The following is a 16,871-nucleotide window of genomic DNA, read 5'->3' as shown; positions in this document are numbered from 1 at the left end:
GGAGAAACGAAAAGGATTATTTTGCAAGTGGTGACTAGAAAATTGCTAAGTGTATGTTGTGGGAATCTTGGGCTGTCAAGAGAGTCTCTAATTTGTGTTTATGTTCTGACAGACATACTTTTAATTGCATATTGAAGTAATTCACTGTTCATAGTCTAGCAGGATTTCTCAGATTGTTGTGAGTGATTATCAAGTGTGTGTCCAGATAAAGAAATCACTAACTTTGGTATGTTTCAGTCAAACATTAAATGCTTATTAGTCAATCCAGCAGCACACATGCAGTACTGTATACACACAGGAGTTAAATTTTCATTTAACTGTTTAGTATTTTTACTAATCATTTCCAAAAGACACTTGAACAGTAAAAAGTATGGAGCACAGGTTCCTAAAAATTACTTATTACATAAATTCCAGTCCAATTTCCAACAATTACACAATGTGGAAAAATACATAGTCATAGAGAAGGAATTTCATACTTATTGACTGAGACACAAAGCTAGACATCCTGTCCTGCCCAGTGTCTCTGGCACCTCTAAATTCAACACCCAGTGATCCAGTCTGACCAGCTCTAGTATTACAGTCTCCTAAATCTCTTTAGATCCATGTGGTATTCATGCACACATAACATGACACACATGCTCTATAGACTGGCATCATCACCAACAAAAATGAAAGAAAAAAAAACACATGCGAAAATGGAGAAAATAATAATATGGCCTATATCAGTGTTCCACGGTGATGTGTGTGTATATTTATGCAGATAGCGAATGTCCTGATAGGTGCATGGAGATCTACAGCTGTCTCTGTGACAGGTGACACACAGTGACACACTACACTGGAGTTTTACTGATAAAAACATTTCAATATTCTACTGTTGTCACATCTCTCCCTGTCTCTTTTTCTTTCACAAACCAGGAAAACAAAAAGAAAACTCAAGTGTTGTTTTTGACAAGGGTGAGGATCAATGGGGCCGAGTTTTTGCCTTTGTCATTATAGCATGGGCTGAAAAATGGAAAGAGCTTTTCAGTGAAGTTGCATCCTGTGAAGGAGAAGATTTTAGCCCTGGTATCCACATTATAGAAGGAAACTTGGCCTTCTTCATAATCAACAAACACCCCAACCTTTTGAGGTATCTCCTTCACATGTAGGTTGATGGCAGGGCCTGTATTGGCTGTGAGCTCATGTCCTTTCCTCAACCAGATGGTCCAGTAGCCATTCTTGGGGCTCAGCCGTATATCCCCTTTCCGATTGATGGACTGGTTTGCAACTCCTAAATCCCATTCTGTTTTGTCTTTAACCTGGACCTCATAGTAAAACTTTCCTGAGGAGTAACCTTCCTTTGCCAAAATATTAAGGACATTATCAAACCTCTGTGGTTTGTGTGGAAGATTCTGCTTTCTGTCTCCATGAGTGACCTGTTTCCCATCCTCAGAAACAATGAGAAGGGGGTTAGCTGTGTCAGGATCCAGAGTCACATCTACAGCATGCTGCTGCTTCTTTATCAAGTCGGGATCACATAGCATACTTATTTCTTCCCTGACTGTTGTCTCCAGCTTGGCCAGGGCTCCCTGCGCTGTAAACTCGTCACTATTAAGAGTCACATCAGACCAGTCCTTAACCTGGGGCGGAATGATGGTAAGTGAAAGGAAACTCTCAAGGAATATGAAGGGATCGATGGCATGTGAGACCTGATTAAGCTGCAAGTTTTTCTCCTTTATTTGCATAATTTCTCCCTCCAGTTCTTTAATGAAGACTTCTGCTGCTGTTTCAGTTTTTTTCAGCTTTTTCTCAATTACCCCAGTTAGCTCAGCTTGACTTTTCTTAATGTAGTCCACCATAACAGTCATGGCATGCATGCTGTATGATAGTGCCTGCGCTGCATTATTTCTGCTAGCCTCCACCAATTTATGAATCTCTTGAATTTTCTGCTGACGTACCTCAATCATCTGATCCGTGCCTTTCTTCTCTATTCCCAGCTGGGTTTTCCTTATTTGAGCCTCCTCCTCTAGAGTCACTATATCATGGCTTTTATGGTCACTCTCTTTGCAGGTCTCACACGCAAACTCTTGATCAAACCTACAAAAGAGCTCCAGAGGCTTATCGTGCATTTTGCATATTCTGCTCTCCAGGTCCTTGACTGGGTTGATCAGCTTGTGTTTCTTCAATGCCGAAATTCTCTGGTGAGGCTCCAGATGTGTTTCACAATAAGTCACTAAGCACACTAAGCAGGATTTTAGGGCCATGAGCTTTGCCCCTGTGCAGACATCACAGAGCACATTTCCATTTGCTGCTTGTTCAGGCGAAGTAGAATGTCCAATTATTTTGAACTTTTCTGCCATCTCGTTAATGACAGTGTTAACACGAAGCATTGGTCTACTTAAAAACGTCTCTTTACACAGTGGACATTCAAACAAATTCATTTTAGTGTCCCAGTAATCTGTGATACAGTCAAGACAAAAGTTGTGCCCACAGGGAATCGACGTAGGTTTGTTGAACACATTCAGACAGATGGAACACTGAAAATTCTCCTCAGGCATTAGACTTCTGGCAGAAGCCATTTCTAAAGAATATCAGGAGAAATAAACAAAGCAGCAAAGTTAGAGCAGCATAAAACAGATCTAGATTCATAATTGTCTGTGTTTGACATGACTGAAATGCGCTAGTTTACATAAAAGACAGAACTCAGACTTTAACTGAGAAAATGTAACTTTACCTGGTGTTTTTCAGACTAAAAGAAAACGTTTGGGCACGTAAGAGAAAGTAAAAACAAGCCACTCTTCTCCTTTTAGTTTCTGTTTCAGCAGCAACGAAGTCAGCCTGTCAGTCCCCTCCCATTTCCTTATCTCAGTGGAGCAAGTTAACCCATTACATGCTCAATTCACTAGTGGCCCAGGTTTAGAGCTATTTTTAGAGCAGTTTCTGTCTTGCTTAGGGAGAGACCTAAAATGCTTGGTGTCAAAGGCTTGTATACAGCTGTTTCAGCAGTGATTTATTTTAAATGTGTATTAATAATATGTATTATTATTATTATTATTAGTACTTGTAGTAGTAGTAGTAGTAGTAGTGGTGGTGGTGGTAGTTGTGATATTTTCATGTAGAAATGACAGACCACCTTTCTCCAGAGCTCTGGAGTTACATCTTATTCCAGCCTCAGCTCAATGCATTGGCTATCATAAAATACGATGGAGATTCTCTTTGATCCTTGTCTGTGTGGAGCTCCAGGACCTGAGCCTTTATTCTCCTCTACAGGAGACACTGATAGGTTCATTGAAGGATGAGAGGACATCAGGGCTTTTCTCCTTCCATTTTTTTCTTATCACTATGTCGCTCCTTCATTCCTGTTCCCTCACCCATTGAGCTCTCACTTGTAGCAGCTCCCCTCTCCTCTCACCTTGAATACATAAATAAGAGATTAGAGGAACTCAAAGTGCTAGAGGACACAGACCTCCCTTGCTAGAATTGAATGCCTCCTGCAGTGTGCCTGCTCAGTTGTAAAGTGAGTGTAAGTCCTGGTCCTTACAATATACTCATAGGCTAAACTGTGTAATTAGTACATCACCATCAATAACACAACATTATATGTTTATTCTTATTAAACAATGTAATCAGTCTACATCATGATACCTGTCTGCGAAGCAATGCCTTTGTAAAGAAACTCTGCTGCAAGAGATACAGAGCAAAATCTGCATTTTTGTCCTGTACAAAAAGGCTGCTGATTCAGCCTTACTTGAATCCTAGGCCAAATCTCTTTTGTATCCACATCCTGGCAGTCACATGAAGTGTTTTTGTGGCATGCAACTGCCACGACAAATTCTACTAAAACAAGCACAAAATAGATAGTTGACTGTATGGATAAATAGATGGATAAGCCATCAATGCTATTACTACCTGGCCATTACAGACAGGTGGAATGATTACAGCTACTCTTTAAATATACACTGGCATGTAGTAGACATATAGTCTAGTAATATTCAAAGTTCAGTATATTAGTGTAACAGGCCATGCCTTGTACTGAAGTGAGGAGCGTTGAAGAGTACTAGAGTTCATTGGCCTCTTCAGTAAATAGTGAGCCATGCTGAACAGATAAATCATGACTATTTTGGATAGATAAAAATCGTGCATAAAGATAATGTAAGGCTTTTTGCTTGAATTGCCTCGTAGTAACAGTACCACAACAACAAATCTGTCACTGGTTAACATGTCACTCTGAGGCAGAGGAGGCACTAGGAAAAAATGGAACCATGACAGTTTTGCAGCCTAATGTTAGGTTAGGATTGTGGGTCTGAAATAAATTTGTAATAATTTTTCATTCTTCTAAACAGTTCTGATTGGCAACAATAAACATTTCAATAACTCATCATACACTAAATAATACAGTTACACTTGATCTAAGAGAGTAGAAGAATCCCACGCAACTTTGCAAAGAGAGAACTTTAACCTGCCAGATTTTGTCTGTGGGCTGTATCCAAGGCACATTCGCTCTACAAGAGACTCTGTCACCTTCCTCGCTCTACTGTGTTTACTGCTTGGTCAGAACAGAGGGTTGCATGATTTCCAACCCCCACATGCAATGGTTCCATGGGGAAGATAAATAATTAGTAATGAGCTGAGTCTCTCCCTTCATCCGTCAGCCTGCGGAACATGGCAGCCATAGGAAAACTGAAGCCAAATGAGAGTCCTCTCCCTTCAGTGTTTTTAGTCCCCTGACTTTCAGCTTTAGATTTCTATCCTTGGTACAGTAGGATGACTTTGAAATGGTCAAAAGATTGCAAGGACGACTCCATCTTTGACAGTTTTTCATAGATTAAAAGCTTTTTTTCAGCTCTTTCTAAAGGAAGTACTTTAAGGATCAGAAAGAGGGAGTGAAGATACAACATTATATTATACATTTTCATTAGAATTGCCTGACAAAGTAGAAACAGTGAATCTGAATTGTAAGTCAATTCAAAGTACATCTTGTTTGAGGTATGCCATTCAATCCATTAAAATGATTTTATACTCTACATTTTACGTGTAGTAACCCAAGTGTGGAGGAAGCTTTTTTAGGCTTTATAAAGTCATATGAAAAGGAATAGAAAAAAGTGGGACACAAGAAGTTGAGAAGCTGTTGGATTCACATCATTATATGAGATGGCATCCAAACACCAGAGGAGTTACTATCTCAGATAGGACGCTTCAACTGTTGAATTATTCATTGGTGCTATTTGCCAGACTCAGTGTCTGTGACTGAAGAATTGAAGGACTGAATGATTGAAGACTCAATGACGTAAAATATTTGTGATGTTACAGAGGTCAAACACTCCTGTAAATCTGCAGTTTCTAGAGAGAGAGAAAGTTACAACTTGTTTGCATCCTCAGTGTGGTTAAATAGTAGAACACTTTGCAGGAGGAAATTGCATTCTACATACTGTACATATAGCGAACGTTGGCTTCTGTGACTTTAGTATTTATTTACCATTTTATCCAGAAACTACTACAAAATTGCATTTTTTTTCTGATGGTGTGCAAGACTCCTGAAACTGTGCCGCATTAAATCAGGTTGCAATTATTACGATTGACTTTTATATTAAAACAACACATTTTAATTGGTGGTGCTGTAAAAGATACACTAGACACTCTTTTGCAAAGTACCTTCCTAAAGAGTGTTTGCTGCAGTGTTAAATAGCATTTTCTGATTGATTGCCAACTGGGGAACGTTTTCATACCTCTCTGTCTGGCTGTGTTTCTTTTCTATCTCTAACTGTCAACTACCAAAAAAGTAAAAATTCCAAAAGCCAAATAGCCAAATAATCAAAATAGCATAAAACGTCCCCATGCACTCTGTATCTATAGAATATTTTCATTTTTGTTTTGCATTTTATAGCATTTTAGTTATTTAGGAAAAAAGGTTTAATACTTAGTGATTAACTGGTGACCTGTCCAGGGTGTACCCCTGGCTTCCACCCAAAGAGAGCTGGGATAGGCTCCAGCAGATCCCCGTGACCCTGGTTAAGAAATAAACGGGTATAGATAATGGATGGATGGATGCATTTAGTGGTTAAAATAGATACTAGCAGTTTTCGTTTCTTAAATGTACTATTAATTGTTATTTATTTTTATTATTATTCTCATTGCTTGTTAACTCACATACTCTTCCAGCAGCAGTTATACAGTAGTGAGCTAGTACTCAATCATCCATTTCCAAACTAACATGGAGCTGCAGCCTTTTCTTGGCTGTCACAGAGGGGCTTTTAACAAGGTCCTGCACTCCTTTTGCTCTTTCCTCGTCCTTTCACCATGCTGCTGCCACTTTCCCCTTTCCCCTGTAATTTGGCCTTTCTCAGAGGGTAAAGTGTACAGGTGTCTGTCTAAAGTGTGGGGAGAAAGATAGGAAGTGGTTAGAGCCTGTTTGCCTTTTTGCCTGTTTGCCACAGGAACCTGCTCCTGACAATATGCAAAGACATATTGCTACGAATTTTCTTCATGTACATTTGTACATTGAATGAGTTAAAGTTAAAGTTAAATGTCTATGGTTTCTCATATATTATGCATGAGCTCTATAGCCAAAACAATTACAGTAGTTCAATAATCCTTTAGTTCAATACAATTTGAATAAACCATTTATTGTTTTGGTCCCAGCTTGTCAAATATTTGTTTGTTTTCTGTGATTGGATACTGAATCTCTTTTGGTTTTAGACTTTCGTCAGAGCAACATTTGAATTTTGACAACTTCCTTTCTGAAAAGTTGTAATGGGCATTTGTTCATTATTTTCTGTGATTTTAATGAATAAAAAAATGTAAAATGGTTAAATACAGAAGATTGATAATAAAATAATTGATGGGATAGAGCAGTAAAATCTGCTCTATAACTGAAACATATCTAAGCTAACATGCAAGAATTTGTGCATATGTCTGTGCATTTATAGATTAATGGAGATCTGATGTCCTTGAGCTCATATTTGTATTCATAACGAACAAGGAAATTAATACCAACTAAATCACCTCAGGCTCCCTGCATTTCAATTATAGACATTGTAAAGAGTTATTGATCCATAGCAGAGGAGACACACAGAGAAGCATAGAGCTTTTTAAATACTCATCAGTCGTCACACTCCTATAAGATTTGGCAAATCTGTTCTTTAATTGATTTTTAGATGGAGGCAAAAGCTAGTGTGCTTCAGCAGACAAGTGAAACAGTAAAAAGCACTGGTGTGTTAGTCTGAAATACATTCCCACATGTATTCATCTGTACAGTTTCTCAAGTAATCTATATCATCCTACAGAGTTCTCTTTGAAAACCCCAGTGAATTGTCATTTCATCATCTTTAAGCTGCAGTAAAGAGTAGAGAGGGGCGGCTGTTCAGGTTCATTCAGTGCTCCACCTGACCATGATAAATGTGAGAAAGGCTCACTTCACACCTAAACCACAGAGCTGCTCCGCCCCCCCCCCCCCCCCCCCCCCCCCCCCCCCCCCTCCATCATTTGGTTTAGCAGTTGAATCCAATGTGTTCAGCCAGCCATGCTGCAGAGAAGCTCCTGAGGTCAACTAGTCATCTCCCAGACATCCAGAAAGAACCGTCGGTTCCATGGATAGATTATTGAGGGAGCCTACAGAGGACAGGGTTAGGGGGCCCACGGGGTCAGGAGGTGCAATTGCCAAACATTTCTTGTTGAAAACTAATGACTACAAAGAGGGAAATAAAAGAACAAGAATGCAGTACATAAACTGATTTAAAAGGACACCAAAAAATTTTGGGAAGATGCAGAATGACTTTGAGGAGACATACAGTAAAATGTTAACAAAGACATGAAAAATAATTATGGATAGTCAAAAAGACATACAAGGTAACAAAAATGAGACAGCTTGGACTTAGAACAGCTACAAAAAGACACTAAATCACCAGAACCTCTGCAAAAATAAGTCTTCTACAAAGACACCGCTATTAAGTAGATTATGACGAGATGCAAAACATGTAGAAAGACATTCAAAGTAAAAAAAAAAAAAAAACAGAAACCAAAATGGCTGCAAGAATGCATAACTGCTTGGGCATAAAACAACTACAAAAAGACAAAAAATGAATACAGTGAGACACAAAAATCTGAAAAAAATACTTCATACTACTACAAAGAGAAAATAACTACAAGTCTGAATGACCACAAGAAGACAGAAAGATCTCACTCACACGAAAAGCAGAATAACAACAGAAGCACAAAAATGAACACAAATAATAAAAAAAAATACTACAAAAATGCAAAACAATTACAATTATGGACAAGTAACAACAAAAAGACATAAAACAATTGAAGGCAAGTGAAGTGAAGCAAATAGCTATAAAGACACAAAATAACTGGAGAGGAACAAAGTGACTCCAATACAAGGGAACACAAATGGCATTCTGGGGTATTGCTTCTACGTAGAAAGGGTGGAAGAGCCTTTTACATGTCTGTGCCTAGGGTGCCACTGTCTCATGATGCATCTGTGTCTAGTTCCTACCCTTACTGCTTTCCTGAGTTTTGTTTTTTCTGTCTTTTCTTTTCTCTTTCTGTATGTTATCTTCTCTCTGTGCCATCTGCCTCCCCTCAGAGTCTAACACCACAGACTGTGTAAAAGATGGGGAGATCACAGAGGATTTCTATCTATATGACCCTGGCATGCCCTTCCTCTTCCTCTCACAGCTTGATCTATCACACATAAGTGCTTTTTATTGTTGTTTGGCAGCCGGCTCTTGGCCCATGGCTCTTCTTGTCTCTCTCCGCCCCTCTCATTATTACTGTGAGGTTTCCTGTGTTGGGAATAAGCCAACATATTTGCATTTCCTCTGTACTACATTTTTATTGTTGTCTCTAATATCACACTTAATCTCAGAGCCCACATTCTTTCTGATACAGGAACTCTATGATCAAGTAAAGGATATTCACGAAGAAGTTTTGTCTAACACACTACAGTCCTCTACCTTGTCTATTGAAATATTTGGGAACAGTTCTTAATGGCATCCTCCAGACAAGACAGCAGCTCCTTACAGAGATAGTATTTAATTCAAAGACACACTGTCTATTCCTTGATACCTATTTTGGCTGTCTCTGTCACTATATCTAACTCTCCTTGACCCTTTAGAACAACAGATATCCACTGTGCTGAGAAAATGTAATCATCTGCTTGACAAACGTCTCACTGTGAAGGAATTAAATTCCTCCAAAACAAGAAGTGCTCCATGTCCTCCTCCTGTCTCAGTCTTCCTTCTCATCTTGTCCTACACAAGTGACAACTTTATATGTTCTGACTTCATTATTTTGCTACTATACCGAAGACTGTGTACACAGAATTATTCTCATCATCTGCGTTTTCTAAAGTAGATGTATCATATTTCATAACTTTGTGTCACAGTGGACACTCCATTGTATTGTACTGATACAGTAGCACAGTAAACAGAATTATGCAGAAGGTAATAATGTTACCTCAATTAGCCCCTGTCTGCAAAATGTGAGTTTATTAATTTAGTAGCACTTAGAGGAAAACAATAAGAGATTTAGTTTGAAAGTCATTCTCAATACAACTTGATTACACCCCTGAATAACAAGAGGCCTAATTAAAATCAGCTAATGTACATTGTCCTGCATTCAGTAGACAGATAATGGTCATTTCTTTGGCTGATGTCTCAGGCAACTTGGCAGTGACAACAAGTCTTGTCTCTTTGAGTTGTCAGTTCATATATATTCAGAGGGCTGTAGGGTATTGTAGCGATGTTTGTATCAACACAGCAGACACTTTGTTAACAGCCTTTTAACATCCCCTGCTACAACTTATGGGTTTTCCCCTCAGGTCTTTGAATAATAAGGAGGGCTTATTCATTTAATCTGAACTCCCTACACCAAAAGATTAGACAGTGAACTCTTAAGGGCTGCTGTGCTGGTATAGGATTGACCGGGTCTTAACAGGTCATCAGAGAAGCAGCCAGCTATTCTGAGTAAACGCATGCTTTGTGTCATGATACCATATCACATTAATTGGTGGGGTGAACATGTTCATAATTAGGCTTGCTGGATATTGCTTGACATAAATATGGCTTTTAAAACAGGACAATAAACCACTTCAAGAACCCCAAGCTGAAGTTTTGGTGAGGACCTCAATGTTCCCTGACTTGAACATTAATCAAAATCTGTGTTCAGCTGAGAATTAATCAGAGTGGAAAGGGGGGTTATTAAGTAGTGCCCACACCTTCACACAAGCCTAGTAAGTTCATGAAGTACAAAGTGTATTAACATTTGAAGAAAATACTTATTGTTTAATGTCTGGTGACTGCAGGGGCTTATTTACTTCTTTGTGTGTTAGTGTGCCACACATATTACACCTGCTTCTCTCAGATGTTAAATCTCAGAGCAATTTCAATCTCTCTGCTGCAGCGATAAATCAGGTGCAGCAGCTATTTGTATTTCTATCCCTCCTGAAGTGGGATGCCCTCAAATACATATTGCATGAGCTGCACACAAGCACCATTTTCAGTGGTGTTGCTTCTTGCAATGTGCCTGCACAGAAGTAAAAAATAAAATATCTAATTAAAGACAAATGCAAATTGAAAATTTTCCACCAATCTGTAATAAATATCCCCTAGTCTGTTATTGGGGTCTGTAGTAGGACGTGTTTTGTCCATCCTAGTATCTCATTTTCATCATGGTTCCTTTAAATCTTACTTTTGTCTCTCATCTCCTCTCATGTCTCTATCACTGTCTTCCCTCACTTGTTGGTGCCATACAGCTTTCAGTCAGAGCTCCAGTCAACCATCCCACCAATAGTAGAGAGATCAACCATTAAGACAATAACAACAACCTTAATGCTGACGGGCGTAACAACCATAACTACATAACCCCATGACTCTTACCTCTCCTCATGGAGCATCCAGGGTGATATATCACTCTGAGAATGATGGACTGGTGAGCTGGATGGGCGGGTATTCTCTGATGGACCACCTGGAGACAACACCCTGTTTTTCTTTGTTGGTGTGGAAGCTCCTGTGTAGAGCATCGGGTCAGGGTGTCGGGTTACTCCATCAAGTTTGATGACACATGACAGTCTGTGGCATGTCTGTCACTGCTGATGCACACTGGTGTGTGATGATGTGCACCACTGTTGCCTTCAGAGACTATAAAGTGCCACTTACTCTTTTTGTCTAGCCTTGGGAGTCAGTGTGGCTTGCAAAACAGTTGAAAACCTTGGACAGCTGCTCTAACAAAATTGTCATGTTTTAGAGACAATTAGTGAGAAAAGGAACTAGTTGATATAATGACTCACAAGACTCGGCATGGATGCAATGAGAGTTCTTGACTGAATGGCAGGAGGACCACTGAGAATCTAAGGATCTTTGTTTTGTGTTAGTATATCTTTTTTGAAGGAGTGATCCAGAGTATGGCACCAACTTGTACACACTTATATTTGTATTCATTGTTTCTTATGAATGTAATATAATTGGGTTCTGTTTGAGGGAAACTCATTTTGCATCATTCAACAAGATGATGCACTGACCAATAGAGTACATGCAAACACACATTTCTAACCAATTACATCGTAATATAAATGTTGAATTTGTATTGTTTACCTCATGATCATTATGGGAAAGGATAAAATGGCTGAGGACATGATAAGTTTTAAAATCCTTGTCTATGAGCATAATAAACCGTTGTGAGCAGATGGTGCAGCAGGCAAAATAGAAAGAAACACACTTAATTCCAATCTCATTTAAACCAAAATCCTTATCAAATCTTCTTTACATGTAGTCAGGCAAAATAAAATATCATTATAGGTTTGCATTTCAGAGAACCTGCAAACATTTAAAATTTGAGGAGACATTTGTGCGTGAAGAGTTTAAAGGGAGGTTCGCCTGTCTCACTCTCCATTTCATACAAACAAATACAGATGTATCTTCTTCCTTTTAATGAAGTATAATTATTGCACAACTTTTAATTTTCAAGTACCAGGAAGGTTCTGAAGTGTTCACAGCTTGTTTGTGGGTTACTCAAAGTCTGAGAGATTTGGACTTTTGAAGGTAGCCTCCAGCCTCCCCAGTCACAACACCCGATCATCTGTGACTACTGTAACAATAGACTTGGAGCTGCACAGATGGAGGGGCGTGGTGAGCTAAACTATAGTTGGTTCATTTTAACTGCTGACCTTTTCTTACACAGCATTTTGCTAGCTTCTTTAAAATGTGGAGTCTGTGCTGTAGTTGTCTAGTGATGATAAAATGTTTTAAGTGCTCAGCAGTGACGTTAGATAATCACTGGTAACCTAAATAGACAAAATGAAAGCTTCTTTTTCTGAAATGCATTTGGAGTTTAAGTTATGAAAAGGCCTGGGCTTGCTGCAATACACTTTTACAATTCCCCACATGTGGCTACTTTAATCCTCAGTCTCTATATCATTATTATTGCATATTTTGGCCATTGGAGCACTGGGCTATTTCCCAGAGAATCATTCCTCTATTGTGGCCTATTTTGAGTTTCTCTCTTTCTCACTCTGCCTTTTGAAACCAGTGTCTTTCTTTGAAACGGTCAGCTTATGTTATTTGTATTCATAGATTCAAAGATAGTTTCACTGATTAAAATAGCTCCACATTTCACATGTTGAGACTTAAACTTCTGTCAGGACTTTTGTGGCCAATAACACATTTTTCATCTCTTTTATCTGTAAAACTATATAATCTCTTTTGCTACACAAAGAAAGTTTACACTTTGGAAAATCTTATTAGTTGCAGGAGATGACCAGATAATGAGTTAATTGGTCTTGTGAAAGAGCTGCAATTTCTTTTATTGGTAAATGGATCACAAAGGAGCCATTTAGTGAGAGACAGATCCATTACATCGCAACACCCCCTGCACTCTACAGTGTCTAACTAATGGCAGTGTCTGTAGAATGTATGGATCTATCTTTCACATGCTTTATGTGACTGTCGAGAGGTGCAGTTCTATCACTACTCATTGAGCCCCTACCCATCAATTATTACCACATATGTAGTAGCATCTGGTACGCCAGCTCTTCTATGGGGCTTCAGTGGACACTCATATTATAGAAATCAATATCATGGGCAAGGTCTCATTTCTCTTATGTGTTTCTGTTTTTCTTCACAAACTCCTGGGAACTGGAGAACGTGGAGATAGTGGTAAATGGATGAAATGTACGGTAAATCCATACTGTACTTTTGACAGTACAGGATGGGGACTTTCACTTCTCCAAGGTATGTTACTTTCATCCTGACAACTGATAAAGGATGATTTTTATTGCTTTCATTTTGATGAAACTATATCACACCAAATTACTGGAGTCTTTTCTGACTTTGGCATTGTGGATGCCTCTGCTCTAATGACAGTAACATATTTTGTGAGGCTCATGTTTTGTGCTATTTAAAGTCTGATGCATGGCTCAGGATTTAAGTATGTCCAATCTAACCCTGCTCCAAATAGTGTTTAAGCCAGTTTAGAGGATTATAGTAGCCCTTTCTACCACAGAACCAAACACAAAGCCCTGATAATGTGATACACCAGGAGAAAATAACTTATTTCGCTTTTGTAGCTCTATGAAAGTGGCAGATTTACCATTTTTCTCAGGGACACTGAAGCAGAATTGCTGCTTTCTGACACAATGTCTTGAACCTTGTTCCTGCATCTGCAGTACAGTTTCTGCTCACTAAGCCTCCCTGCTGACAAAGGGTTAGGGTGGCAAGAAACACAAGAGTAAATTGCTGCAGAAAAACAAAAATTGGTGGTTCTAGAGAAGTTTAATTGAACATCTCTGAACTTTTGTTTTTCAGCCTGTTACCTTGGCAGCTAAAGCTGTTGTTGTTGTGTGTGCTGTCTGCAGTTCAAACTCTTGCAAGGACATATGAGCATGGAACCATTAATGTTTATGTACACCCATAACTGATTTCTCAGCCTTGAAGGAAAAATTCTTAGACATTCTGCACTGTTGTAACTCATATAAACTTTGTAGCTTCTGTATGTATACATTTGCTTGGTGGATGTTTGGTGTATGTTATCATTTGTGTTTACTCATTTTTTATGCTCACATTTTATTGCCATACATCCCTCAGCAATGAAGATTCCCTGATGCCAAGCGTATGTGCTGGGAAAGAAGTGATAGATAACTGCTTGAAATTCAGACAATTAGTGTTTAGCATTTCCTCATGAAAACACTTCATGGGTATGTGAGGATTGAGAGGCAGTTACTGCATTTGTGAAAGTTGAGTTCAAGCATCCTATGTGGTCGTTAAAGGATAAGGCTGGTGATTTTATATGTCTTTCTTACTGTCAACAGACCAAAACCAATAGAGAACATTTCCTACTAACAGGTACTGTGTCTGTATCCAAAGCCTGATTTATAGTATTCCTCTGTGCCTTAAAGCAGCAGTATTGTCCAAAAACTATTACTACTGCCTTTCCAGAGAGTGAAAGTGAACACTATTAGTCTGCAGAGCTGTTTATAGATAAACTGCTGTGTCCATATTTTTTCTAATGAAGATCCATGTCACCCAGTGCAGTGTTTAATGCACTTCTTCTCCTCAACTCTTCCTATACAAGGAAAAATCCAAATATCATAACCTTGTATAAGTTCATAAAAAACTGTTAGGGTAAAGTTACTGTATATTATATAAGATATGTATAAGATTTGTGGATTAAGATTTAAAAAGCCACAGAGCCTACACTATTTATGTGATATACATGTAAACATCCTGAAATTAGTGCTGAAAGTAGCTGTTAAGGCCACAGCCATTGTGTAAACCAACGTACCTGAATACAGATTTGACCCAGCCGCATTAGTGTTGTTATTTTACATTATTTCCAAGAGTTTTACATTGATGGATGAAATTTTAATGCAGCTATTAGTTTCATATGAATAAAAAGATCAAATTTCAGACTATCTCATGCACGCAGGTAATTCATCACAGTCAAAGTTACATTATTGGTAGGTGGTAATTCAGGTCTAAACATTCATGGCTTAAGTCTCAATTGTTGTGTGGGAAGCCCTAAAATACAGCTGCCAATGAGCGTTGTATGTTGTGCATGATGTGTTCGATTCAACTGGAAGATACCAGGAATGTCACATTTTGTACTTTCTTACATGAAAACAATGTTGTTTTAGCCAACTCACATTAGTAACATATAGTAACAGACATGAATTTATATATATTTTTACAATATATTTATATTCTGTTTTATGTGTCACACATATTCACTGTATTCACTATGTATTTTCATAATATTTCATATGAAGACATCATTGCTTTCATCAGGGGTCATAAATTTCAATCCTTTATATTGTAAGTGGCCACTTTTGCAAGATAATGTAAGGTTCTGTAGAACAATTTCACATAAATTGGATCATTTCTATCTGGAGAATTGGTTTTACATTGCTACTAACCCAGTGAGTTCTTATTTGATTAAACTGTTGAGTAGTTCTGATGGAACAGCCTCCCATTTTTCAAGGGGAACCTTTTTGAAAGACATTCACTTGGAAGCAGCTGAATAACCACAACATTAATGATTGAGAAACAAACATAAGCTTATTGCTTGAACAGATTTCTATCTACAGATACCCTCAATCTGTGAAATTAGGAAAAGCAGTCTGCTGACATTTATATGCAACTCAACAAAACAAATAACAAATGTGTTTCCTAGAGGGTAATCTTTGAATATTGTCATTGTTTTTTCAAAAGACACCTCTTGTCTGAGTGGTTTGGGATTTAGTCCAGCCCTCCTGCGACCCTGAATAGGATAAGGGAGATAGTGAATAGATGGATCAGATTTAATGCAGTTTTGGAGTTTCCCAAATTATCGGTTCATTTGCCTTATTCAACATTTAAATTAGTATTTGAATAAATGTTTGCCAGCTTAACATTTCTTGTTGAAATGCAATTTCCATAAGAGTAGCAGAGCCCAGAACAACATTTCTACAGCTCAAAATTAAAATTTGAGTGAGTTCTTTAGGATTATACGGCCAAAGATCCCTAAAATTGTTTCAAGATGATATGTCAGTAAAATCCTTTCCTCATTTTGCTTCAATAAATCTTCTGAATCTTAAATTGACCACACTTTACACTAGTTTGACTGTAACTCTGTTTGGTGCCAGCACTTTCTAACTTGTGTTTTGACAAATTTGGTTGTAGCCAGTAGTTAAGCAATTAAAGTTAGCTTGTGTAGTTAAATAAATGTAATTTAGAGGATTGAGTGCACAGAGAGTAGATGCTATTGAGTCACAGTGCAGCCAGTTGTTCTGGCATTAGGTCATTCATCGCGAGGATAACTAATGAAAAGGGTTGGAGGGTAATGCTGGGGAAATCTGACAGATGGATGGAAAGAAGAGCATTAATGTTAAATTTGGCTCTGATCTTATATCATGTTTGGCTTTCCCTGCAGCGGTGTGGTGTGAGTTTAGGATTGAAGGGTTGTGTAAAAAATTACAGTTGGCTCTGATTTTATTGCTGAAGGCCTTGCATCAATTATCCATGGACTTAAAAATTGCAAGAAAAAAAATGTCTAGCTAGTAATATTGACTCATTCTTTAGAAAGCTCTAATGATGCACTGAAGTTTTGCAACATTGGAAAGTGCTTAGCAATATAAACATTATTGTGTGTATAAATTTCACATGTACATAACACATTCATCATGTATAGCACTTGTTTGCACATTTATTTGGTTCTCTCAGAGACTTTCTGCTGTTTATTTTCAGACACAAGAGTGAGGGAGCCATAATTGTCAGACTTTAAAAGCACTGGCCTTTTCTGAATCAAATAACATATGACTTTGAAGAGAGCATCTCCACGTCTTCAAAGCAAAGCCAGTAGGGAGAGTGAGAGAGAGAGGAGATGAGGGAAACAAAAAAGAGAGGGTACAGATAAATATCTCT

At 38.3% G+C, this 16,871-nt stretch overlaps 1 protein-coding gene across 1 annotated transcript; it reads right to left on the bottom strand.

Moving 5' to 3' along the window:
• Positions 1 to 301: 301 nt before the first annotated feature.
• LOC113144829 (nuclear factor 7, ovary-like) lies at positions 302 to 2,813 on the bottom strand. The gene is made up of 2 exons (XM_026331074.1): positions 2,714 to 2,813; positions 302 to 2,560 (listed from the first exon to the last, which is right to left on the bottom strand). Exon 2 carries the CDS (start codon positions 2,556 to 2,558, stop codon positions 933 to 935), a length of 1,626 nt encoding a protein of 541 aa, XP_026186859.1. The 5' UTR covers positions 2,559 to 2,560; positions 2,714 to 2,813; the 3' UTR covers positions 302 to 932.
• Positions 2,814 to 16,871: the final 14,058 nt, after the last annotated feature.

This window comes from Mastacembelus armatus, chromosome 10 (assembly GCF_900324485.2).
Source record: "Mastacembelus armatus chromosome 10, fMasArm1.2, whole genome shotgun sequence".
In the NCBI taxonomy this organism is placed as follows: domain Eukaryota; kingdom Metazoa; phylum Chordata; class Actinopteri; order Synbranchiformes; family Mastacembelidae; genus Mastacembelus; species Mastacembelus armatus.
This window is presented reverse-complemented; position numbering and strand designations above follow the sequence as displayed.

Excerpts from the sequence above, each read along its gene's own strand:
- LOC113144829 (XM_026331074.1), bottom strand. The coding sequence starts at position 2,558 with ATGGCTTCTGCCAGAAGTCTAATGCCTGAGGAGAATTTTCAGTGTTCC.